The sequence below is a fragment of the Pleurodeles waltl genome, chromosome 1_2 (genome assembly GCF_031143425.1).
Source record: "Pleurodeles waltl isolate 20211129_DDA chromosome 1_2, aPleWal1.hap1.20221129, whole genome shotgun sequence".
Classification (NCBI taxonomy): Eukaryota; Metazoa; Chordata; class Amphibia; order Caudata; family Salamandridae; genus Pleurodeles; species Pleurodeles waltl.
The window spans coordinates 632,041,083-632,067,484 of NC_090437.1; the positions used below are offsets into that span (position 1 = coordinate 632,041,083).

General features: G+C 46.8%; 1 protein-coding gene across 1 annotated transcript in view; it reads right to left on the reverse strand.

The window, feature by feature from the left end:
* Positions 1 to 26,402, reverse strand: part of EXOSC9 (exosome component 9) — a 235,145-nt gene that overhangs the window by 199,460 nt on the left and 9,283 nt on the right. The window contains exon 2 of the mRNA XM_069242553.1: positions 15,779 to 15,873. Within this exon, the coding sequence (XP_069098654.1) occupies positions 15,779 to 15,873 (95 nt within the window). The remainder of the gene's footprint in view (positions 1 to 15,778; positions 15,874 to 26,402) is intronic.

A 26,402-nucleotide genomic window follows, 5' to 3' on the forward strand; every position in this document is an offset into this window, starting at 1 on the left:
CATTTTATAAATTTGGGAAACAACTTTCCTCCCTAAATTGCCCATGAGCAGCTTAGCCTCAAGTGGACTGAATTCTGGTATCGGGTCAGCAGGGGTCAATTGAGTGCCTAGGGCATGTTGGAGCTGGAGGTACCTCAAAAACTGTGTGCGGACAACTGAAAATCAGCCCGCAGCTCCTGAAACGATTTGTGTCCCCTTCCCATACGTCTCCCACGTGTGATATACCCAGTGGGTCCCATTCAGTGAAGTTGCCCAGTGCCTCCGACTGACTCAGCCACTTCCTGTGCCACAGCGGGGTCTGTCGGGTGATAACAGTGTTCCACTGGGTATGCCGCAGTGCTGCGCGCCATGCAGGGAAGACCAGCTCCATGTCCCTGGGGAGCGGCGAGCCATAGAGAAAATCTAGGATGGGGGGGAAGCCCAACGCCTCCAGCCCCACCCGGTAGGCCAGGTGTAAGGAAATGCCTCCTTGGCATGGTTACCCCCTGACTTTTTGCCTTTGCTGATGCTATGTTTTGAATTGAAAGTGTGCTGAGGCCTGCTAACCAGGCCCCTGGTACCAAGGGCCCTGATGCCAGGGAAGGTCTCTAAGGGCTGCAGCATATCTTATGCACCCTGGGGACCCCTCACTCAGCACAGACACACTGCTTGCCAGCTTGTATGTGCTGGTGAGAACAAAACGAGTAAGTCGACATGGCACTCCCCTAAGGGTGCCATGCCAACCTCACACTGCCTATGCAGTATAGATAAGTCACCCCTCTAGTAGGCCCTACAGCCCTAAGGCAGGGTGCACTATACCATAGGTGAGGGCACCAGTACACGAGTACTGTGCCCCTACAGTGTCTAAGCCAAACCTTAGACATTGTAAGTGCAGGGTAGCCATAAGAGTATATGGTCTGGGAGTCTGTCAAACACGGACTCCACAGCACCATAATGGCTGCACTGAAAACTGGGAAGTTTGGTATCAAACTTCTCAGCACAATAAATGCACACTGATGCCAGTGTACATTTTATTGTGAAATACACCCCAGAGGGCACCTTAGAGGTGCCCCCTGAAACCTTAACCGACTATCTGTGTAGGCTGACTGGTTCCAGCAGCCTGCCACAACCAAGACATGTTGCTGGGCCCCATGGGGAGAGTGCCCTTGTCACTCGGAGGCCAGTAACAAAGCCTGCCCTGGGTGGAGATGCTATCACCTCCCCCAGGCAGGAGCTGTAACACCTGGCGGTGAGCCTCAAAGGCTTACCCCCTTTGTTCCAGCCCCGCAGGGCACTCCAGCTAGTGGAGTTGCCCGCCCCCTCCGGCCACGGCCCCACTTTTGGCGGCAAGGCCGGAGGAGATAATGAGAATAACAAGGAGGAGTCACTGGCCAGTCAGGACAGCCCCTAAGGTGTCCTTAGCTGAAGTGACTCTAACTTTTAGAAATCCTCCATCTTGCAGATGGAGGATTCCCCAATAGGATTAGGGATGTGACCCCCCTCCCCTTGGGAGGAGGCACAAAGAGGGTGTACCCACCCTCAGGGCTAGTAGCCATTGGCTACTAACCCCCCAGACCTAAACACGCCCTTAAATCTAGTATTTAAGGGCTTCCCTGAACCTAAAGATTTAGATTCCTGCAACTTACAAGAAGAGGACTGCTGAGCTGAAAGACCCCTGCAGAGGAAGAAAAGAAGACACCAACTGCTTTGGCCCCAGACCTACCGGCCCGTCTCCTGCCTTCCAAAGAAACCTGCTCCAGCGACGCTTTCCCAAGGACCAGCGACCTCTGAATCCTCAGAGGACTGCCCTGCTTCAAGAAAGACAAGAAACTTCCGAGGACAGCGGCACTGCTCCAAAAGAACTGCAACTTTGTTACAGAGGAGCAGATTTAAAGACCCCTGCAAATCCCCGCAAGAAGCGTGAGACTTGCAACACTGCACCCGGCGACTGGTGGAGAACCAACACCTCAGGGAGGACCCTCCGGCGACTCCGAGACCGTGAGTAACCAAAGTTGTCCCCCCTGAGCCCCCACAGCGACGCCTGTAGAGGGAATCCCGAGGCTCCCCCTGACCGCAACTGCCTGAACCTAAAGTCCCGACGGCTGGAAAAGACCCTGCACCCGCAGTCCCCAGCACCTGAAGGAACAGAACTTCTGTGCAGGAGTGACCCACAGGAGGCCCTCTCCCTTGCCCAGGTGGTGGCTACCCGAGGAGCCCCCCCCTTGCCTGCCTGCACCGCTGAAGAGACCCCTTGGTCTCCCATTGAAACCTACAGAGAACCCAACGCTTGTTTACACACTGCACCCGGCCGCCCCCGCGCTGCTGAGGGTGTACTTTTTGTGCTGACTTGTGTCCTCCCCGGTGCCCTACAAAACCCCCCTGGTCTGCCCACCGAAGACGCGGGTACTTACCTGCTGGCAGACTGGAACCGGGGCACCCCCTTCTCTCCATTGAAGCCTATGTGTTTTGGGCACCTCTTTGACCTCTGCACCTGACCGGCCCTGAGCTGCTGGTGTGGTAACTTTGGGGTTGCTCTGAACCCCTAACGGTGGGCTACCTTGGACCCAAACCTGAGACTTGTAAGTGATTTACTTACCTGCTAAAACTAACAATAACTTACCTCCCCCAGGAACTGTGAAAATTGCACTGTGTCCACTTTTAAAACAGCTATTTGTGTTTTATGTGAAAAGTATATATGCTACTGTAATTATTCAAAGTTCCTAAATTACTTACCTGCAATACCTTTCAAATGAGATATTACATGTAGAATTTGAACCTGTGGTTCTTAAAATAAACTAAGAAAATATATTTTTCTATAACAAAACCTATTGGCTGGATTTGTCTCCGAGTGTGTGTTCCTCATTTATTGCCTGTGTGTATGTACAACAAATGCTTAACACTACTCCTTGGATAAGCCTACTGCTCGACCACACTACCACAAAATAGAGCATTAGTATTATCTCTTTTTGCCACTATCTTACCTCTAAGGGGAACCCTTGGACTCTGTGCATACTATTCCTTACTTTGAAATAGTGCATACAGAGCCAACTTCCTACACCAGGTCTGCCCACCCCCCAGTAAACCAATCATGCACAACCAGAAGTTAGGTCACCAGATAATATAAATAGGGATAAGCCATGCCCAGTCCCCAGTCGTATACCCCCCTCCAACAATGCTGTGCGGCCACCTGATGTCTCGCCCGTTCCAAAGAAATGAGGTGGTGGCTGTCTCCAAAGCCCTGAACCAAGGACCTGGAAACGGAAGTGGAAAGTTTTGGAATACATTTAAAAGTCGTGGTAGTACCATCATTTTATATAGGGCTACACGGCCCAGAACATTCAACCACAGTGCTTGCCATCGTTGCAAATCTGCCTTGGTGCGGGCTAAGAGTTCAGGAAGAAGGGCTACCCAAATATCAAGATATTTAAAACTTAGCCTGCACAAGGGTAGCACTCCCTGCCAGTCAAAGCAGTCTCGCGAAATCGATAGAGGTAACAACACCGACCTAGGTGGGTTCATTTTGAGCCATGATGCCTCTTCATAACATCGCAAAAGATGGAAGCTTCATGGGCCCGTCACACTGGGCTCTTCCATATATAATAGGACGTCATCCGTGTACAGGGATACCCTGTCCTCAGAGGAAGGCCTCCATCCCCAGCCGCGTTACAGTGCATCTATCCTAATCAGTTGCACCAGGGGCTCAACAGCAAAGACAAAAAGGAGAGGGGACAGAGGGCAGCCCTGGCGCGTTCCCCGATGGACAAAGAAGACTGAAGACAAGATACCATTGACCTCCACGTGTACCGTGGGGTTGGCGTACAGTGCCCGAACCAGGCGGCAAAACCTCCTGGTGCTTAAGCACCAAAAGAGAAACCCCCAGTTCAAGTATTGAAGGCCTTTTCGAAGTCAATCAATAGGAGGGCGAGGTCCTGGGGCAGCCACTGGCGCTCAGCAAGGGCCACATGCAGCAGACGAACACAGTATTGCGTGCCGCAAGTGGCCATAAAACCACATTGGTCAGGATGTATCAACAGTGGCAGCACCCTCTTTAGACGGGTGGTGAAGATCGTGGCATAAATTTTTACTTCACTATTGATCAGAGATATCTGTCTGTAGTCAGCACAATGCGGTGATGGGGGCTGGGTTTTGTGAGGCACCACAATAGTGGCTACAACTAACCCCTCCGGGAAGGAGCTCTGGCGGTCCACCTCAGCATATACAGGGAGTGCAGAATTATTAGGCAAATTAGTATTTTGACCACATCATCCTCTTTATGCATGTTGTCTTACTCCAAGCTGTATAGGCTCGAAAGCCTACTACCAATTAAGCATATTAGGTGATGTGCATCTCTGTAATGAGAAGGGGTGTGGTCTAATGACATCAACACCGTATATCAGGTGTGCATAATTATTAGGCAACTTCCTTTCCTTTGGCAAAATGGGTCAAAAGAAGGACTTGACAGGCTCAGAAAAGTCAAAAATAGTGAGATATCTTGCAGAGGGATGCAGCACTCTTAAAATTGCAAAGCTTCTGAAGCGTGATCATCGAACAATCAAGCGTTTCATTCAAAATAGTCAACAGGGTCGCAAGAAGCGTGTGGAAAAACCAAGGCGCAAAATAACTGCCCATGAACTGAGAAAAGTCAAGCGTGCAGCTGCCACGATGCCACTTGCCACCAGTTTGGCCATATTTCAGAGCTGCAACATCACTGGAGTGCCCAAAAGCACAAGGTGTGCAATACTCAGAGACATGGCCAAGGTAAGAAAGGCTGAAAGACGACCACCACTGAACAAGACACACAAGCTGAAACGTCAAGACTGGGCCAATAAATATCTCAAGACTGATTTTTCTAAGGTTTTATGGACTGATGAAATGAGAGTGAGTCTTGATGAGCCAGATGGATGGGCCCGTGGCTGGATTGGTAAAGGGCAGAGAGCTCCAGTCCGACTCAGACGCCAGCAAGGTGGAGGTGGAGTACTGGTTTGGGCTGGTATCATCAAAGATGAGCTTGTGGGGCCTTTTCGGGTTGAGGATGGAGTCAAGCTCAACTCCCAGTCCAACTGCCAGTTCCTGGAAGACACCTTCTTCAAGCAGTGGTACAGGAAGAAGTCTGCATCCTTCAAGAAAAACATGGTTTTCATGCAGGACAATGCTCCATCACACGCGTCCAAGTACTCCACAGCGTGGCTGGCAAGAAAGGGTATAAAAGAAGGAAATCTAATGACATGGCCTCCTTGTTCACCTGATCTGAACCCCATTGAGAACCTGTGGTCCATCATCAAATGTGAGATTTACAAGGAGGGAAAACAGTACACCTCTCTGAACAGTGTCTGGGAGGCTGTGGTTGCTGCTGCACGCAATGTTGATGGTGAACAGATCAAAACACTGACAGAATCCACGGATGGCAGGCTTTTGAGTGTCCTTGCAAAGAAAGGTGGCTATATTGGTCATTGATTTGTTTTTGTTTTGTTTTTGAATGTCAGAAATGTATATTTGTGAATGTTGAGATGTTATATTGGTTTCACTGGTAATAATAAATAATTGAAATGGGTATATATATTTATTTTTTTAAGTTGCCTAATAATTATGCACAGTAATAGTCACCTGCACACACAGATATCCCCCTAACATAGCTAAAACTAAAAACAAACTAAAAACTACTTCCAAAAATATTCAGCTTTGATATTAATTAGTTTTTTGGGTTCATTGAGAACATGGTTGTTGTTCAATAATAAAATTAATCCTCAAAAATACAACTTGCCTAATAATTCTGCACTCCCTGTAAAGCCGAGAGGTGTGGCACTAGGTCCTCCCATAACACCTTATAGTATTATGATGGGAATCCATCAGGTCCCGGGGTCCTACCCGTCCCCAACGCAGAGATGGCTTCCCAGATTTCTTTTTAAGATTCATCAAGCAGCTGTACCTCAGTCGGGGGCAACCTCGGGAGGGGGATATCATCCAAAAACTGACAGGCATGATCTGGAACGATCGTTGCCAAAGCCTGGTATAGCGCCCTGTAATACAGAGTAAACGCGTCGGCCAAGTCTTGAAGTCTGGAGACGTGGGGCCCCTGTTTGTTACAAATTTCGGGAATAATTCTAGAGGTCTGCTGTTGGGATGCCAACCAGTATAGCAGCTTTCCAGTTCTGTCCCCCCAGGCATAGACCCTTGCATTAGTTGCTCGAAAGAGGTGTTTAGCCGCTTCCAAAGATTGGTCCCGGATTTCCTCACGCTGCACCCTCCAGCTGCTCAATGTGGGATGTCTGGAGCGTTCCCGAGGGCGGACAAGGCTCCTGACCATCCCTCGCTTTGCTTGCCGCCCATAGGACCCCAGAGGACGTCACCGACTCCAACCATTAAGGGCAAAGTATTCTCGAAGTGCCTTCTACAATTGCTTAATATAGGACCTGCCCTGCAGGTACCATGCATTCAATCGCCACATTGGACGGACCGATGCCTGGGTAGGTCCCACAACAAACCGAAGGGGCGCATGGTCAGAGATTCCACGCGACAAGATTTCAATATGGGTGAGGTAGCAGCAATCTGTGCCCGGCAGAAGCACAAGTTCAATCCTAAATTGTGTGCCATGGGCCGCCGAGGTACGTGTAAATTGTCGATGCCCCTGGTGCCATATTCTCCAAGCATCGCATAGTCCTGCGGATGCCAGCCACCCGGTTAGCCCCGTTGCCACTGCCTGTCTGTGGGCTGAGGGTGAGCCAGTCACATCAATTCCAGGATCCGGGACTGCATTAAAATCACCACCTTACCCCCTCCCCCCCAGTATGGTATGTCCCGGGGGCAGGTCTAGAAGTAACTTAGTTAAATCATTGAGAGTCCCATGCACCATTGTCGACGGGGCGTATATGCTAACCACATTGAAGGACCAGAGGCCTTTATAGCTTGAAAGTCAGCTGTATTAACCAGAACACAGGCTGCACATAAGAGGGAGGGCAGACTCTGAAAAGGCAGTGGCCATGGATGTCATCGCTTCTGCTCCAGAGGTAGGGGGAAGGCGGCTCCTGAAGCGGACCTTTACAAGTTTGGGTCACTTCCAGAGTGGCAGGGTTTGTTAGTTGCTGGGGGGGCCTACCCAGGAAGAATTCCACAAGGGATAGAACGAGAGCACTACGCTTGTGGGACTTTGGAAAGAAGCCCACAATCACGTAAGCGAAGGAGTGGTCGGAAAGTACTACGATGGCTGGGATGATGGTCTACTCTATAGCATACCAGTAAACGCTGTGCCAGGAACTAGCAAGAGGCTAGTGGTTTCATTAGTGCACAGGAACTTCCTATTGTCTCTAGACCATTAAGTGCCCTTAGCAGGACACTTGGGGATTGGAAAAACCCAGGCTAGATTGGACCCTCTGTTCTACTGGCCAGGGATGCGCAGAGAGGTTAACTGGAACATGTCCAAATTCCCAGATGAAAAGTAAGAGATTGGGGACAACTAAGGCACTACTGCTAGTGTCTCTACCGGTTGTAGGTGGTAATACACATAGTTAGTCCATCTGACCCCTCCCCCACCCCACAGTAAGGCAGCAAGTAGATCTTGGTTGTGGTGGATCATGCCGCTCAGCACCCTGAAGCTACACCTATAAGGAGCAGGGCTATATGGTTGTAGCAAGAGCCTGTCCAAAGGATTTCTTCTAGAGTCAGATTTCAAAGGATGGTAATTTTTGACCACGGATCCAACTTCATCTACTCTTAGATGAGAGATGTGGAAGCAGGATGGTGTGACCTACCACTTTGGAAATATATCATCCATAAATCAATGGTTTGGTAGAGCGGTTTAACAAAACCCTGATGAGTATGATGTGCACCCTCCCAGAGAAACTCAGGAGGAAGTGGGATCTTCTTCTGACTCGCTTGTTGTTTGCCTACTGAAAGGAGTAGGGTTCAGTCCCTCTGAACTTCTGTGGGAACACCCAGTGCAGGGTCCACTCACCCTAGTAAGAGAAGGGTGGGAAGGAACATCAGTCCTCACCAAATCCTTCTGTGGAGACTATGATTGGCCGCAGGAAGCTGATGGAGCAATACATGGGAAAGGCAAAGGAAAACCTTCAAGCTAGACAAGCACTGATGAAGAAATGGCATTATCTTAAAGCAATGCTGACAGAGTATCAGTAAGGCCAGGAAATGTTGGTGCTGAAGCCCATTTGTTCCAGTGCTTTGAAGGACAGATGTTGTGGACCATACAAAGTAGTTCAGAAAGAACCAGTGGTAAACTAGATAGTGGACAAAGGTGCCACAAGGGAACCCAAGAGGGTGTTCCAGGTGAACAGGCCAAAGCCTTGCCTCAGGAGACACTATACAGTGAATGTCATGGCTTTGGAAGAGGAAGTTGAGGAAGACAGTGAATCTCTTCCTGACTTGCTTCATAGTGATATGACGAATGACACTGTGGAAGGGGTTCAATTAGCCCCAGAGTTAACACCTGAACAGCAGAGAGAGTGTAGGGAGGTGTTGGGACTGTTACCAACCTCTTCTCCCAGACTCCAGTATGGACACCTGCCTGTGTAATGACAGACACAGGTGATAGTCCGCCAGTGAAGGGCAAAATGTACAGAATGTCTGACAGAGTTCAGGGATGCATTAAGGCTGAATTTGCCAAAATGTTAGATAAGGGAGTAATTGAGAGAGCTCGTCGTCCCTGGTCTAGTTCTGTGGTTATAGTACCAAAGTTGGGTCTACTGACTTGCAGTTCTACGTGGACTAGGGAGCTGCGTTGAGGTAACCAGAACAGATGCCCATCCAATTCCCACAGCAGAGGAGCTTGTGGATCTGTTAGGTGCAATAAGGTACTTGAGCGCACTGGATCAGACCAGTGGATACTGGAAGATCGCTTTGGCACCAAATGCTGAGAAGACAGCATTTTCTACGTCCGGGGGCTGTAGTAGTTTAAAGTGATGCCCTTTGGGTTGAAAACTGCTCCTGCCATTTTTCAGTGCCTGGTTCTTGAGGATTGGAAGAGTTCTGTGAGGCCTACTAGACTGATATTGTGGTGTTCAGATATTCATGAAAAGACCAACTAAGGCACCTGGAACAGGTGTTGGGAGGGATGCAGGAGGCAAAACTGACCATCAAGGCAACTAAGTGTCAGATGGGGCAGTCCTCTGTAGTCTAACTTAGGCATGAGGTGGGGAACAGGAAGATTTGCCCATTGGATGCCAAGATTCAGTTTGTGATGGAGTGGGAGGTACCCACTACCCAGACTAAAGTGAGGGTCTTCTTAGGACTCACCGGGTATTACAGAAATGATGTGCCCAACTATGAAAGTGCGTCAAACGACATTTGAGGTACTGAAGCAGGCACTATGCACTGAACTGGTAGTACTGAAAGTGTCCAACTAAAGTCAGCCTTTCACTGTACAGACGGATGCCTCTGACAAAGGGGTTGGAGCAGTGGTAGCTCAACTAGGTGAAAAAAGTTGAGGGCATCTGGTAGCCATCATTAGTAGGAGATTACTACCCGGAAAGCAGAACCAGACTGCTGGTGAGAAGGAGTGGTTTGCCATTATGTGGGCCTTGGGTAAGTTCCACCCAAATTTGTTTAACACAACGTTTGTGGTGCAAATAGATCATAAGTCACTGATTTGGTTTAAGCTAAGAAGAGAGAGAATCCCAAGTTGTTGAGATGGTCTATTTCTTTGCAAGGGTTAGAATTTGTACTTCAGCACAAAGCCGGGTTGAGCCATAAGAATGCAGACAGGCTTTCAAGTAGGTTTTCCAGATCTGACCACCCAACCTGTCCAGGTTAGGAGTTGGTTTGGAGTGTTCTCATCTGTGAGTGGCGACTGTTGGGATGGATAGATCTTCTGCATGGTTAAAGACGCGTACCCCTGCCGTGAGTGCCCAACTGTACTGCTGTCTGGATCTCCAATACTCATGATCTGTGTTTGCTTATGACAAAAATTAAGTGTGCATCATAACATAGGCCTGTCTCACAAACTGCGCTCTTCCTGGACTATGAGAGGAGCACAAATCGCTACCCTCATAGTGGTGGAAGGCTACAGCCTTTTTCAGGAGTGAAGCAGCACAAGCATGGTGGTGGCAGCACACCGTGTAGTAATCAGTAGAAGTGACTAGGTCCTTTTTTACCCTGTGTCACTTGAGTGAGGCTTATAGGCTCATTCATCTTTTTAAAAAGTTCTGCTGTTGTGTACTTAACTTACCCTTGGCCTACATCAGGTAGATAAGGAATGCTGCACAGCGCAGGAGCAGTGAGGGAAGGGTACAGTACAAGCATAGAGCAGTTACGTGCAGTGTATGTGTGGTTAGTGCACATACTGAGTGTATGTCTGCCTCCTGGGAATATATTAAATGAGAGATTTAGTGATGTGCAATGTGTGCACAATGAAAGCATGTGCTGGGTGTATGTGTGTTTGTGTGAAGTACAATACATGCATGGTTAAATGTTGTGCAGCCCGCACATTGTGAATGTGTGTGCTGGTAGTGTGTGTGTGTTTGCAAATTACACACCCAGGTACAATGCAGAAAAGCTACAATACTGAGCAGTGCACACAGTATGAATGTGCGTGCTGAATGGATGTGTCTCTGTAATGGCACAATGCAATGCATGGAGGTAACACTATTGGATGACAAGTGTGCTATGGAAGTACACGAGTGCAAGTGGGCCTGCAATGGAACATTACATGGAGGACCCTGGTTTCATTTTGGGAAGCCCAGGCCTAACTAGTGAAGACATGAGAGGAAAAGGAATCCCCAACAGACAGATTTGTGTCTTGCTGAATTCCTGTGAGCTGGGTGAGACATACACTGAGGCAGGGACTCTCCTTTACACTTCAAAATGTTGCTCTTTTATTCAGTGATAGATTACAAGAAAGGGGAATGGACACATCTCGGTAAAGAAGATGGGGCTGGTAAGGGAATCATAAAGAGTAGGGCTGGGAGCCTGGGATTAACCTTTTGATGCACACATCACTATGGCGGACATCCAGGTGTGAACTGTGATCACTCCCATGAATTATGTTGTGGGTCAATCAGCTTCGGAGTCTTGCCTGCTGCGACAGATATCCTTTGAAGCAGAAAGAAGAGAGAGAGAAGTGTCCACTTCAAAGGAAGCAGAACGCCAACATACAACTTCAAACACTCAATTTCTAAATAACATTTTGGTGTCTGGAAACTGACGATAAGAGGGGGAGGTTGAGACCCCAAACTGTCATTTGCCAACCAGCCAGATGAGCTGTGTGAGGAGAGAAAGCTCTGCAAGATTTCTGCCTGTGACAAGCACTGGAGGTCATGACCTGCTAGCCTCCCTGCTGGGTGAGGTGGGCATCACCCAAGGAAACCGAGGCTACCTGTCTTGGAGCACCAGCACCTGCCTACTTGCCAAGATCAGTGTAACCCATGAGGAAGAGGCCAGCACTGAGGGGAATCCCTAGTGTGAAGGCTACCTGTGTGAGGTGTATGAATTCAGCTGTGCTTCGATCGGGTCTAGGACCGCGTGCAGGATTGTCTTTGGCGATCCATGCAAGTCAGGATAGAGCAGTCGTAGACTGACCAGAATATTGAGGGCCGTGTGGAGGGTGGCAAGCTCCCACTGTCTCGTTGTTGTGATCCTGTATGCCAGAGGGGGTCTCTGTTGAAGTAACTGTGCGACCAACATATCAGGATTCATGAATGCCTTAGCGGAGACATTATAAGCAAGAGGGTCCCCCATGGTGTAGGCGACTGCATAGGTGGAGTCTACGTTGCTTCTGGAGGTACAGCAGCAACCCTGTGTGGCATAAGGGGCTGCTGGGACCACATTATCAAAGACCTTGGGCCTTCAAATGGGACTGGAGTGAAGCAGTGACAAGTGGGTCTAGCCACACCATAAGATCTGCCCGGACTGACCCAGAGGACCAGGAGGATGTTGCACCCTTGCTGGGTTCCAGTAGGGGAGGTGAAGAATCTAATGCCCCCTGCTGGGGAGAAAGTGACTTACGGCGTCTTTGCAAAACGGAAGCTACTCTGATCGATAGGGAGAGCTGGCAATGCCGCTCAGGAGAATACCACAGCTGCATCAGAACTCGAGAGTGCCTGAGCTGTGGGCAATAGCTGCAACACTGAATGCTTCTGTGCTACAGGGGCAGGTAAGACTTGAACTGGACCTGTGGGTGCCTGGGGGGGGGGGGGGGTGGGGGGGGGGGATTCGCTGCTGAAGGTGCCAACACTTTTGACTAATTCCCAAATGTTGAAGGGGCACTCTTGAATAGGGCCTACTAGTTAGCATTCCCATCCCAGGATGCAACTAACAATGAATGGGGAATAACCCCAACCACATTATAACAAAGAGGGTGAGACAGGGATTAAACTGACAACTATTAAAGCCCTGGCCTCAAGAGGATTGTGTTATTGCTCATGAATGTTGCTATTCCTTTGAATGTGTACAGTCAGAAATAAAATGTTCATATAAAAGCATGCATTGATGTATTGATCATACTGTGTGCATTTTGAATTAGGAGTCATGTTTACTTAGCTATATCTACACTTCTCCACCAAGGAAGCCTTTGACTATTTGTGCACAGTAACCACTGAGAGACAAGTGCAGAACGGGCACTTGACTCAGTTGCTCAGGATCCACAGCAGGTCACCTCCCAGGAGTCAGAAGTAAAAATGCTCAAGCAATACTGTGGGGCCCAAGAGCCCCTATGTGCCCTGTGGCTCTCTGAAAGGGGTTCTGACAGTCAGATTGGCTGCAAGGGCACTGATGTGGCTATGCACAAACTCGTAATCTTACTCATCAGTGATAAAAAAGGTACCCACATAATGATAACTGATATGAGTGAGGATGTTTTGTAAGCTTTTTTTATGCTAAGAAGCGTACTGGTCCATAGGTGGGGAAAAGACAGTTTTTAAGTGGAAAAATATATTTTATTTAACATGGTTAAAAAAAAAAAAAAAACTGAATTCAGAGTTGTAAACAAAAATACTGTGAGGTTTATAATTTGATTGAGGACTTAAAAAGAAGACCCTCACTATATTTTTTTCCAACAATGCTGGGAAAATCAATTAAACAAACTAAGGTCACTTGTCAAAGTGTAAGTGAAATAGTAGCATAAAAAGAAAAATATGCACTCAGACATTACATACTGTTGGGTTTGAAGAGAATACTTTGATGCAAACACTGCAGGCAAGACTCAGTTACCTCAGGATAAAACTGCACAGCACTCACTTTTTACATTATTCTCCATAGATCACTGCCTAAAAGCTAATCCCCACAGACGAACTACCAGTACATCTATGTAGGAAGCTGGATTATTAATTGGGGTGGGTGACTGCACACCTCAGAGAATAATCCCAACCCGTATTAGTGTGAACCCTTAAAGTCCCTAAATTGACAGGAGCTCAACCCCCTGGTAGCTATGGCACAGAGGAACACACTTAACTATGGGCCCTGGGTTCCATTTGGGCAATGGGTAAAGTATTTCTGCGGTACCAAAACAGTTATAAATACAAAACAATAAAAAATAAAAAAATGTAATTTTAAAAAAAAAAGTAAAATTTACTAAACCAAATGACAAAAAAATTACATATCTAATAAGGGCAACAGGAGATATTATTTTTTAAAGTTTTAAGTAGATATAGTGCCAAGAAGCACAAAGTGCAAATAATAAATGGAAGACAGGGACCTAGGCAGAATTTGAAGTAGACCACAATGGAGCATGGGTCTGATACGCCAACCAGATTTGTCCAGGTCAAATATTTTAAAGGCTAAGTCAGACGATAAAGTCCCAACCCACCACAGGAATATACTTTTAAAGCTCCCCGGGGATTTAGGGGTGGCACTTAGAAATTCATAGGTTGTCAGGCAGAGGCCAACAGCAAAGTCCATTCCGGGTCCAGTTGTCAATGGTCAGATGGTCATTGACATGAAAGGCCTCTTGTAACTTGCTGTATCCCTATAGCTGGAATAGGTAAGCCTTATGACTCTTGGAGTTCACTTTTTTTTCCTGGGTACAAGAGTGTGCAGGCCCAGTCTTTCAGGGCTGCTTTCAGGTCACAGGTACAGTTTTCTTCTGTTCTTCCTCAGACCCAGAAAGTGTTCTGAAGTGGATACCTGGATATTCATCATAGCCAGTGGGTGGGAAGGACTCCTGGGCAGGCCCTAACCAATGGGGTATACATTCCTGGGGCCAACCCTCACCCCTTTGGGCATTTTCAAGATGACAAAAGTGTTCCGTCACACTAAACGTGAGCACTGAGGGCTAGTTGTGGTTGTTTGGAAGAGTAGTACAATAGTCCTAGTGTCCCCCCCACATTTAACAACAAACTCCTGGTTGAAGTAGCCACTATACCCACAATAAATGAAGAGGCAGAAGTCAGACAAGACAAAGCTTGGTTCATTAGCAACCAGACAGTGGATACACAAGAACTGTCTTGCCATCCTATTCCTATTCTTTCAAGTGAGCTCTCAGTGCTATATGTAAACCCAGCAGCCCTGTCAAGGAGAATTTGACATAGTAGTGTTAAAAAGATGCTCACAGATCCGAGTATATTCTGGAAGGTTCAGGAGTCATCTGTGCCTATTCAAGTAAGCCTAGTTGCTCCTGGGAGGCAGTTTATACTAACTCAAATGTTAATTACTGGCTGGCCATTGTAGGAAAGCAAACGCAAATTAAGCCTCCTGGAACTTCAGGCAGGAAAAACGTAACTTTCTAAAAGTAACTTTTGCTTAATATGTATTACAAATTCAACTTCACTACTGAATAGAAAGTTTAATAACTTTTCAAGCTAGTCCCATTCCCGAGACAGTATTATGATTTTAATCTGAACCCTGGTTTTCTACATAGGACAGCTAAACCTGTAACAGTGAAACGTAGATTTTGGGAGCTACTCACTGTAAACACATGTTAACATTACATTTCTATATGCCCTTCTTTTAAACATCATGCACTCTGCCTTATGGACTACAAGACCTATACAGGTGTGACTTCTTCTTATTATTATTATATAAAAGGGAGATTCTGACCAGTCAAAATGGTTTATGTTGACAGACTGAACTGCAGTTTTTACACCGGGTAGGCCTGAAACCATGTTTGCATTACTATTGTTGTGGATAGCACAACAGGTACTGCGCTGCACTAGTAGCATTTAACTTCTGGTCCCTGGGTACACCACATACCATATACTGGGTACTTATAGGCAAGTTACATATATCCATTATGCCATTTCAACCATGATTAAAGGAGGTGCACATGCACTTCAGCATTGGTTATCAGAGATAAAGTGCACAGAATCCTAAGCCAGCAAAAATACAGGGCAGAAATGGATGGTACAAGGGAAGACAGTAGACAGACCTTCCAATCTACGACACAGGAAGAATTTAGATTAGAACAATGCAAAGCATGAATCTAGAGTAGAAGGCACACACTTTCGTACATCAAGATTTCCTAAGCACGATCCTTACCCATTCAGCACCTTTGCACAATTTTACACGACATCAATGACTTACCTTCACCAGAGAAAGGGATAGTGTTCTGGACATTGTTAAAAGTTAAGATCACTAATGGTTAAGTTATAAGCTTTGCAGTCTCAAGAACCAAATTATAACCCATGGTTCCAAAAAATGCCAATTTTGTTGTGTAAATGGTCTATCTCTGACCCAACTAATGCCACCAAAATTATCACAAGTGTTACCCACCACTTAAAAACTTGGACTCCTAGGAGAGAAAGCAGTAACATCAAATTAAGGGGTTCTTTTATCACATTAACAAAGAAACCTACTTCTCGGTGACTGGTCTGAATGGCCAGTCAAAGAAAACTCCATTTGAAATCACTGAATACTACTATACCTTGTTTTGCCAAGTTCAACGATGCAACATCCATAGTCCACTCCAAATGAAATCTTGATATTTCTGTAGTCATAGGTTTGTCTGCCATCAAGACGCTGCAAAATTAAGAGAAAAATAGATGTTATGACAGGACGAATCTGACAGAAGCTGCTCACTAAAAGGAAATACAACAAAACTATAGCCAACCACATTTCTACAATACAATTTTATGATTTCAGACACCCCCTCTCCCCTGAATGACCTTTAGATGACTACTTCAGGTTAGAGATCTTGCACCTTTTAACAATTAATTAACAACTTTAAAAAAAATAAAAAAAACAGATTTAGAGCCACAAGCAGAAAATGCAAAGCAATACCAAAAATGATAAGGACATTACTTACTACATATTCAACTTATGCTCAGTTCCTAACTGATGATATGTGACTGCCTTCTGCAATACTCTGTGTTTGGGAATTCTCTACTTAGAGTTAAAAACTTAACTTTGACATTCACTATCACAATACTTTCCAAAGAAGGGCCCCAGTGATCCTAGTCTTCACTGCAATGTTCCTGTTAGGACCATCTTTACCAGTGACTGATCCGAGTAATGATCACTTTACTCAGCAAGCAACAAACAATTATCTGACCACTATGTTAGGTAAGGTGGTCCCTGCCATAGCCAGCAAAGGATATGAAACATGAGCATCTTTGGATCACTAATGTTGTTGCTCAATACTGTTAATTGAAAGTCGAGTTGTCTGAACTTTACTCAAAATACAAGTACATTTTACTTACAGCATGCATGACTGACTTTTCCTGACCTGGCTTTATCAAACGAAGTTCATGGAGAGGCAGGTGTGCAGTCACATCATTGCTAAGCGGCCCATGTCAAACGTGATACCATCAGCTATTTTGGGCTTATCAGCTAACAGTATTGTATTGTATTGTAATAGTATTTATATAGCAATTACTACCCCTGACGAGGCGCTGAAACGCTTTTTGGCGAGTAGCACGCTACTCCAGAACACAAGAGGAATTAGTGGTTGATTAGTATAGGGAAGTACGAGTATAGTTTTAGGAGTTAATTTGAGCAGAGGATATGTTAGTTGGATTGACCAGAGTAATTGTGGGATGGAGGAGGGAAGAATCCATAAGTGTTAATTGGGAGTTTAGGGAATTAGGATGAGGGTTGGGGGATAAGTAAAGTAGAGATAGAGAAGGGAAGAGTCTGTGGAAAGGTTTAGGGAGATCATAGTAGCAGGAGGCGTTTTGGATGAGTCAAAGGTGAGATAAATGAGGGAGAATTTAGCAGGGTTGTTTGGGAGATCATGGTAGTAAACCAGATGGAGGATAGATTGATAGAGACATGACATATGGTGATGGGTAGACAAAGTAAAGCTTACAAGAGAGTACATTTATTTAAATAATTTTATATATGTGTGTGTGTGTGTATGTATATGCACACACTTTGATCATTTTTATTTTTATGTATTCATTATTATTTTTTACTTTAATTTACTTATTTATAATTTGAATTTTATTTATAAGTTAGATTATATTTATCTTTATGAAATGGTTTCTCTAGTACAGTAGGACTAGCTAAATAAATAGATATGTAAATACACAGTAAGGGAACATATGTTCAAGGAATATAATAATGGGTATAATGATATGAGAAGAAAAGTAGTATTGTATAAACACAGACTCAAGATTTGTAATATTTGAAATTAATAAGTGTACTTTTTTAACATTCATTTATCTTTTCTAAATTTTTGAATAGGGAAATGCTTATTATAATAAAACATTTGATCAGTGTGATATTAAAACGAGAGCAGGGATTTATAGGTATCTAATTTAACAACTTATCTAGGAGCTATGCAATGACCTATGAACATGTTAAGTAAAGAATAACAAATATATATGCATACATACACACACACATATATATACATACACACACACATGCATTTAACTGTGAGTAAACATACATTTGTTTAACAGGTTTAAAAAGTAAGTGTGTAATATATTGTTATGATATAGTAGAGATACATATTTCCTAAAGAACTATACATTGCTAGAATATACACATAATCAGATTACAAATATCAACACAGGCATATCCAGTCCATTGCTGTTTGAATATGGAGGTTATGAAGGAAACAGCCAACTCAAGTAATCTTCTGAAGACAAGATAGTTATCCACTTGAATCACTCACAGCCTCAGAAAACTAATATATACTGGTAGTAGTGGATCATGCTACTGGACATCCTAAAGCAATTCTCCTTAGGTGTATTACAGCTCCTGCAGTAGCCATGTCCCTTCTTACTGGTCTCTTTACCAGGGTAGGGGTTCCTAAGGAGGTGGTTTCTGACAGAGGTACGAAATTCATGCCCGCTTACCTAAAACACACGTGGAATTTGTGTAGGGTGATCTATAAGCTGACCACACCATACCATCCACAAACCAATAGACTTGCTGAAAGGTTCAACAAGACATTAAAGGGATTGATCATGGGGATCCCTGAAAAAACTCAAAAGGAGATGGGATGTCCTCCTGCCATGCTTGCTTTTCTCCTACAGCGGTGCCTCAGAAGAAAGTAAGGTTTTTCCCCCCTTTGAACTTCTTTGGCCACCCCGTTAGGGTACCACTTGCACTTGTGAAGGAGGGTTGGAGAGACCTCGCCACGAGCCTAAGCAAGATATAGTGGACTATGTGCTTAGCCTACGTTCAAGGGTGGCTGACTACATGGAAAAGGCACCCAAAACCCTTGAGGCTAGACAACAGCTCCTGAAGCAGTGGTATGACTAAAAGGCTACACTGGTGGAGTTTAAAGCAGGACAGAAGGTATGGGTTCTGGAACCTATGGCTCTCAGGGCACTCTAGGACAGAAGGAGTGGCTCTTACTCTATCCTAGAAAAGAAAAAAGTGAGGTAATCTAGTCGACAGATATGGGCGCTAGCAGGATACAGAAGATGGCGATCCACGTGAACAGTCTCAAACTCTGACAGGGCTGATGTAATCATGTTTATGGTTACTGATGAGGATCAGAAGCAGGGAGTGAACCTCTACCTGGCCTCCTCTCTCAGGACCCTAAGGAAGAGTCAGTTGATGGAGTGGTCTACTCAGACACCCTCATTGCCCAACAGCAGGCAAGTCCTACAGCAGTTTGATGGGCTCTTCTCCTTGACCCCTGGACAGACCCATGTGTCTACCCATGATGTGGACACTGAAGACAGTTTACCCATCAAGACCAAGATCTATCGACAGCCTGACCAAGTCAAGGAAAGCATCAAAGTGGAAGTCCAAAAGATGCTGAATTTAGGGGTTATTGAACCCTCTGACAGTCCCCGGGCTAGCCCACTGGTCTTAGTCCCCAAACCTCATTCCAAGGATGGTAAGAAAGATGAGGACTACAGAGGTCTGAGTTCTGTCACCAAGAGCAGATGCACACCCTATACCAAGAGCAGATGAGCTGATAGTCACATTAGCTGCAGCCAAGTTCCTCAGTACCTTTGACTTAACTGCAGGGTACTGTCAAATCAGAATGGCACCTGGAGCAAAAGAAAAGTCTGCATTCAGAATACCTGATGGGCATTTTAAGTTCATTGTTATGCCCTTTGGTAAGGCCCTTGTCCCCTTCCAAAGGCTGGTGCATCTATTCCTTGCTGGCTTGAAGTCCTTCAGTGCAGCATACCTTGATTTTGTCGTCTTTAGCTCCTCCTGGCATGACCACCTGGTCCACCTTGAGAAGGTTTTGCAGGCCTCACTATAAAGGCATTTAAGTGCCAGATAGGGCAGAGCACTGTTGTATATATGGGCCACCTTGTAGGTGGAGGCCAAGTGCAACCCTTTCAGCCCAAGATCCGGACAATTACGGACTGGGAAGCTCCAAAAACCCAAACTTAAGACACGGCATTCCTTGGTTTGACTGGCTAATGTAGGTGTTTTGTGAAGGGTTATGGATCCATTGTGACCCCTTCACAAAATTGACTTCAAATAAGATGCCCAAAAAGGTAAACTGGACTTTTGACTGCCAAAGGGCCTTTGACAAGTCTAAAGGAGGCAATGTGCTCAGCACCAGTTCTCAAAGCTCCGTACTACTCTAAGCAGTTGATCGTGCAGAAGGATGCCTCTGAACATGGGATTGAAGCAGTCCTGTCTCAGACCAATGATGGCCATGAGCAGCCTGCTGCTTTCATTAGCAGGTTACTCCTCAAGGAGCAGTGTTGGAGTGCCATTGAGAAGGAGGCCTTTGCTGCGGTTTGGTCACTGAAAAAGCTAGAGACCATACTTATTTGGTACTCACTTTATTGTTCAAAATGATCACTAGACCTCTCAGATGGCTAATGCAAATGAAAGGTGAGAACCCTAAACTTTTGAGGTGGTCCCTCTCCCTGCAGGAAATGGACTTTTCAGTGGAACACAGACCTGGGACTGTCCACGCCAATACAGATGGCCTTTCCAGGTTCTTCCACTTAGACAATAAAGACTCTTGAGTAAGGCAGTCTCACCCTCTTTCTTTTGAGAGAGGATTGGGCAAGAGTGCCCCTTTAAGCATGGTTACCACCCCACCCCCACCCATACACAGACACACACTTTTTGCCTGATATGAATGCAGACTTGACTGAAAGTGTACTGGGATCTTGCTAACCAAGGCTCAGCACCAGTGTTCTTTCCCTAAAACTGTACCATTGTTTCCAAAACTGACACACAGGTAAGACCCAGGTATAGGGTACCAGTGGTACCAAGGGCTCTGTGGCCAGGGAGGGTACCCCAAGGGCTGCAGCATGTATTGTGCCACCTAAAGGGACCCCACACCAATCACATGCACACTGCCATTGCAGTGTGTGTTGGTGGGGAGAAAAATAGTCGACATGGCACCCCTCTCAGGGAGCCATGCCTACAAACCACCGTCTGTGGCATAGGTAAGTCACCCCTCTACAGCCCTAAGACAGGGTGCACTATACCACAGATGAGGACATAGCTGCATAAGCAATACACCCCTACAGTGCAAGTTCATTCTTAGACAATGCAAGTACAGGGTGGTGTGGTCCTATTAAGTAGATGGGCTGGGTGTTTGTCATTACGAACTCCACAGCTCCATGATGGCTTCACTGAAGACTGGGACGTTTGGATCAAACTTCTCAGCATAATAAACCCACACTGATGCCAGTGTTGGATTTATAATAGAATACAACCCGAGGGCCTCTTAGCGATCCACCGGTATTTTAACCGATCCTTTAGTGTAAGGCTGACCAGTCTGTGCCAACCTGCCACTAAAAGACAGGTTTCTGATCTCATGGGGTGATGAGAGCCTTTGTGAAAACAGATCCTGCTCTGGGAGGATGTTCTTCACACTTCCCCCCTGCAGGAACTTTAACAATTTGCAGTGAGCCTCAAAGGCTCAAGTCTTCTGTTACAGTGCGAACCCCCAGCAGTGAAGACAACTGACTTGGCCCCAGCCCTACTGGCTTGTCTGCAGCTTCAAGGACTGCTACCAAAAGGCGATGCATCCAGCAGGACCCACAGAGACCCCCTCCAAACCCCCAGAGGACTGCCTGCCCTCTAAAGGACCAAGAACGCCTGAGGTCAGCAGCCCTGCCCAGAAGAAAAAAAAACCTCCAAAAGGACTTCAGAACTGCCCTGGATCCAGGAGTCCTGCCCACTATGCACCCGACACCCACAGCCTGTGTCCAAGTGACCCCCGATATAGAGCATTGATTCTGAAAGCACTGGTGAAGGACTGGTGGGTGGAGTTTCCATTCACTGACTTGTTGCTGCATCCTGCTGAGGTCTGTAAACTGGTTGTTCATGCCTGGGAGATACTCTGCCACTAAGTGAATGTGGCATGAATTGCCAATTTCCATACTGTCTGAGCAAGATGGGACAGCTGAAAAGAACGTGTGTCTGTTTCCTCCTATTCCCTCCCCCACTCCCCGCCCATCCCTTCTTGTCATGTTGTCTGTTTGAACAAGAGCCACTCTGGGAGAGTGGTGGGAGAAGAAAAAAAAAAAAAGTAATTGCTAGGAAAACTGCTTGTAGCTCCAAGTAATTGATATGTGAAGCTTTCTAAATGGGATCACAGTCCTTGTATTGTGAGGCTGAGGTGTGCTCCCCAGCCTGTCTGATGCATCTCTAGTCAGAGTGATTTGAGGCAAAAGGTCCTGAAAGGGTTGACCATTGGAGAGGTTGGTGGGATTCCACCATTGCAGAGAACAGCAAGTCTGGCGGTCCAACACTACTAGATACTGGAGACGACCTTGTGCTGGAGACCACTAATGAGACAGACATTGCTGTAGGGTGCATACATGTGTAGTCTGGCATGAGGAACAATGGCAATGGAAGACACCATCATCCCTAAAAGTTACATGATTGTCCTCACTGTGTAAGTATGGTTTTCCTGTAACAGAGAAATTAAAGTTTGAATTTGGGATGGACTTTGATATGCTAACCTTATCTGAGCATTGAGAATTGCTCCTAAATAAGGCTGTATCTGTAAAGGTTGGAGATGGGATTGAAGAAAGTTGATTATGAATCCCAGAGTGTGAAGGAGGTTTACTGTGACCAGAGTGTGATGCCGACAGGTTTAGAAGGCACTGGCTTTGATGAGCCTGTCGGAAAGTCCCTCTTTCTGGCATGGTTACCCCCACTTTTTGCCTGTTGTCAGTATATTTTGACTGTGTTCTCTGGGATCCTGCTAACCAGGACCCCAGTGACTATGCTCTCCCCCTTTAAATTTGGTTGCTTGGACCACACACACTTCCCACATTTGACATACTGGTGCCCCCTTTTAAGTCCCTAAAATATGGTACCCCCCCACCACCACCACCACCCACTGGCTGTAACATGCATTATGCCACCTAGAGGTAGTCCATGCAAAGTGATCTGCAGGCCTGCCATTGCAGCCTGTGTGGAAGGGTGCATGCACTCATTTCACTACAGGTCACTGCAAGTCACCCCTATGGTAGGGCCTCCTAACCCAGAGGGCAGGGTGCAAGTGCCTGTGTGCAAGGGAACCCCTGCATGAGCAGAGGTGCCTCCACGAACTCCAGCTCAATTTTCATGGACTTCGTGCGTGCAGGGACGTGATTTTACGCATGTACTGAACATAGATCACTACCTATGTCCAGCTACATAATAGTAACTCCAAACCTAGACATGTTTGTTATCAAACATGTTGGAATTATACCCCAATACGGTTACCAGTATTGGAAGTATGAGTCCATGCACTCCAAGGGCTCCTTAGGAGGAACCCTCCAGCATTGCCCCTACCAGTTTTCTGGGGTTTCCCAGGCAGCCCAAGCTGCTGCCACCCCTTAGACAGGTGTTTCTGCCCTCCAGGGGGGAAGAGGGAGGAGAGCGAGTGTGTGGGGAAACACCCTCTCTCTTTGGAAACAGGAGTTACATGGCTCAGGAGGGGTAGCCTCCCCAAGCCACTGGTATGCTTTGAAGAGCACATTTGGTCCCCTCCTTGCATAAACCTTTCAGTACCAGTTCAGGGACCTCCAGTCCCTGCTCTGGCACGAAACTGGGCAATGGAAAGGGGAGTGACCACTCCCCTCTCATAACCACCGCAGGAGTGGTGCCCAGAGCTCCTCCAGAGGGTCCCATGATTCTGCCATCTTGAATCCAAGGTGGGCAGTGGCCTCTGGGAGCATGTGAGTGGCCAGGTCAGGCAGGTGATGTCAGAGACCCCCTCCTGATAGGTGGTCACCTGGCCAGGTGACCAATCCCACTTCCAGGGTTATTTAGGATCTCCCTCTTGGGTGGGTCCTCAGATTCAGCTTGCAAGACTCCAGGAGAAATGCGACTGGACCCTCCAGGAACCGACAATCTGCATAACGAAGGCTGTTTGCAACACTGTTTCCACTGCTCCTTCCAGCTTCTGCAACATTCCTCCGGCTGTGCATCCTCTGAGGGCAGCAAGTCTTCAGTCTCCAGGAGAAGGAAGGAGGAATCTCCCTTTGAGTGAAGGAGTCACTCCCCTACATCTGCAGGCACCAACTGCAACGATGACAGGCTGCGTGGATCTCCTCCCATCCTAAGCTGGGTGGACCCTGCATCACGGGTGGTCTGGAGGGATCCCCTTCGTCTTCTCTGCCAGCTGTCCAACTTTGGTGAAGGTAAGTCCTTGTCTTCCCACGCAGGACAGTACCCCCATGCACCTACCAAGGCTTGCTGGCATCTCCTCCAAAGGATCTTCAGGCTTAGTGTAGCCCCAGCCCTCTTCCCTGCGTGCTTTTCCTGCGGTGTGGGACCCTACTTCAGTTGTGCTGCGTGGGCTCCTCTGCGACTCCTGGATCCTCTTCCATTGAGTCTCCTGTGGAGGCTGCCTTTTCTTCTGTGGAGGCTGCCTTTTCTTCTGTGGACTTTGCATTGCTGAAGGTCCCCTCTGGGACTCACTCTCCCCTCAAACCCCCTCCCCCCCCAAACCGAGTAGGTTGAGTCCTCCTGGACCTTGCTCGTCCCCGGCAGCTCAACTTTCCGTCTACTGCAACTCTTGCCTTTGCCAAGGCTTGTAGGTGGCATTTCCATGCCACAGACAGACTACAATCTTCCATCCGGCGTGGGACATCAACTGCATCCTCCAGGAACTCTTCACCAGCTCCAGGGCTGCATTGCTGACAGTCTTCGTCCTACTGTCGGCCAATTCCTGCAAAAACAGACGAATGGGTATTGGCTCCTGCCACCACCAGACACTCCATCGACTTCTGGACTTGGTCCCTTTCTTTTTCAGGTCTTCCTCTTCAGGAATTCACCACTGGTTTCCTGCAGGCTTTTCTGGGTGTTGCATTTTCTTAATTTTCAGTCTTTTTGGTAGTTTGGGGAAAATCTGGTAACTTACTCCTTTCTTCCTGGTCGCTGGGTGCACTGTGGTACTTACCTTTGTGGTTTCCTTGTTCCTCCAGTTCCCCTCTACAGATTCCACTTACCTGGGTGGGGGTCCCTGCATTTGGATTCCACTTTTTTAAATGTATGGCTCCCCCCTAGGGTCTCTAATGTCTATTGCACTGTTTTCTATTGCCATTTATGATTTCTAGAGTATATATTTAGTGTGTTTACTTACCTCCTGTTGGAGTTATTGCCTGTCTAGTATTTTTGTTAATTGTGTCACTAAAAAATAAAGTATCTTTATTTTTGTAACACTGAGTGCTTTCTCATGTGTGTAAGTGCTGTGTGACTACAGTGGTATTGCACAAGCTTTGCATGTCTCTTAGATATGTCTTCACTGGTCATCCACAGCTACCTCTAAAGAGCCTGGCTTCTAGACACAATGATGATCCTCATCCCCCGTATTAGAAAGACAGGATCTACAAACTGAGGACGGACAACATGGTCCCTTAGAGGATCACAGAGCCCTTAGTAAACACCCCCAGCCCTGCTGAAGGCAGTAGTGGGAGAAGAAGCCATACAAGTAGCCCTACCCTCTCACTCATGTCTCCTCTGTATCTGAGGGGACACACTGCTCCACTTCATTTTAGAATTCCCTAGACAGGAAGCTCAGGCAACTGAGACTGAAGGAGGCCAAGCTGAGGCTGCAAGAGCTAGCCCTAGATAGGGAGGCCTTGGCAGTGGAAAGAGAGAGGCGCAGAGTTTGGGATTACTACCCCATGGTGGCAGCAGCTTTGGTTTTGAGGAGCCAAGGGGCAAGGGAGGAGTCGACTCCAGAAACCTCAGTAAGGCTGTTCCCCCCTACAAGGTGCTGGCATGACATCAATAAGTGGTCCTCTGCTCTGGAGAGGGCCCATAAGGTATAGAGGGTCGGGTCGGGTCAGGTCCCTTCCCCTCCCCCCCCTCACCCCCCCCCCCCCAAGAGACAGTGGGCTGCTATCCTTTGGCTCTTCTTCTCCGACAAGGGAAGGGATAGACTCCTTGCTGTCAGAGAAAGATGCTGACAATTACACAGTGTTGAAGTCCGCTCTTCTGGATGGGTTTGGTCTTGCCACTGAACAATACAGGATTAAGTTCAGGGAGACCAGGAAAGGGTCCTCCCAAGATTAGGTGGATTGCTCTGTGAAGGCTTTCAAAGGGATGGTTATATGACAGCAAGGTCACTGATTATAAGGGCTTGTACAATCTTATTCTGAAAGAGCATATAATGAACAACTGTGTATCTGATTTGCTGCACCAGTACTTGGTAGACCGAGATCTGCCCTCTCCCCAAGAATTGGGAAAGAAGGCAGACAAGTGGTTCCGAACAATGGTGAGCAGAAAAGCTCACACTGGGGGTGACGAGGACAAGAAAAAGGAAGCAGGTAAGTCTCGGGGCAAGGGTGGAGACAAAACTAAAACTATAGAGTCTTCATCAGGCCCACTAAATTCCTCTGGGGGTGGGTCCAAATCCTCTCCCCATAACAAAAAGCCTTGGTGCTATGCCTGTAGGAATAAGAGCCATAAGCCAGGAGACAGTTTCTACCCTAAGAAAAGCACCAAACCACCCACCACTACAACCCCCAACTCTAACACTAGTGCCCCAAGTAACAGTAGAGGTGGGTCAGGCAGTAATAGCTATTCCAAGGGTGTAGCTGAGCTCACTTTAGGAAGTGTGGTGGGACTGGCTTAGTTAGGGAAACTACTGAGGGTGTTTTAGTCTCAGATGGGGCATTTATTTTGCCACCCTTGCTGCCTGTCCCCTTAACATG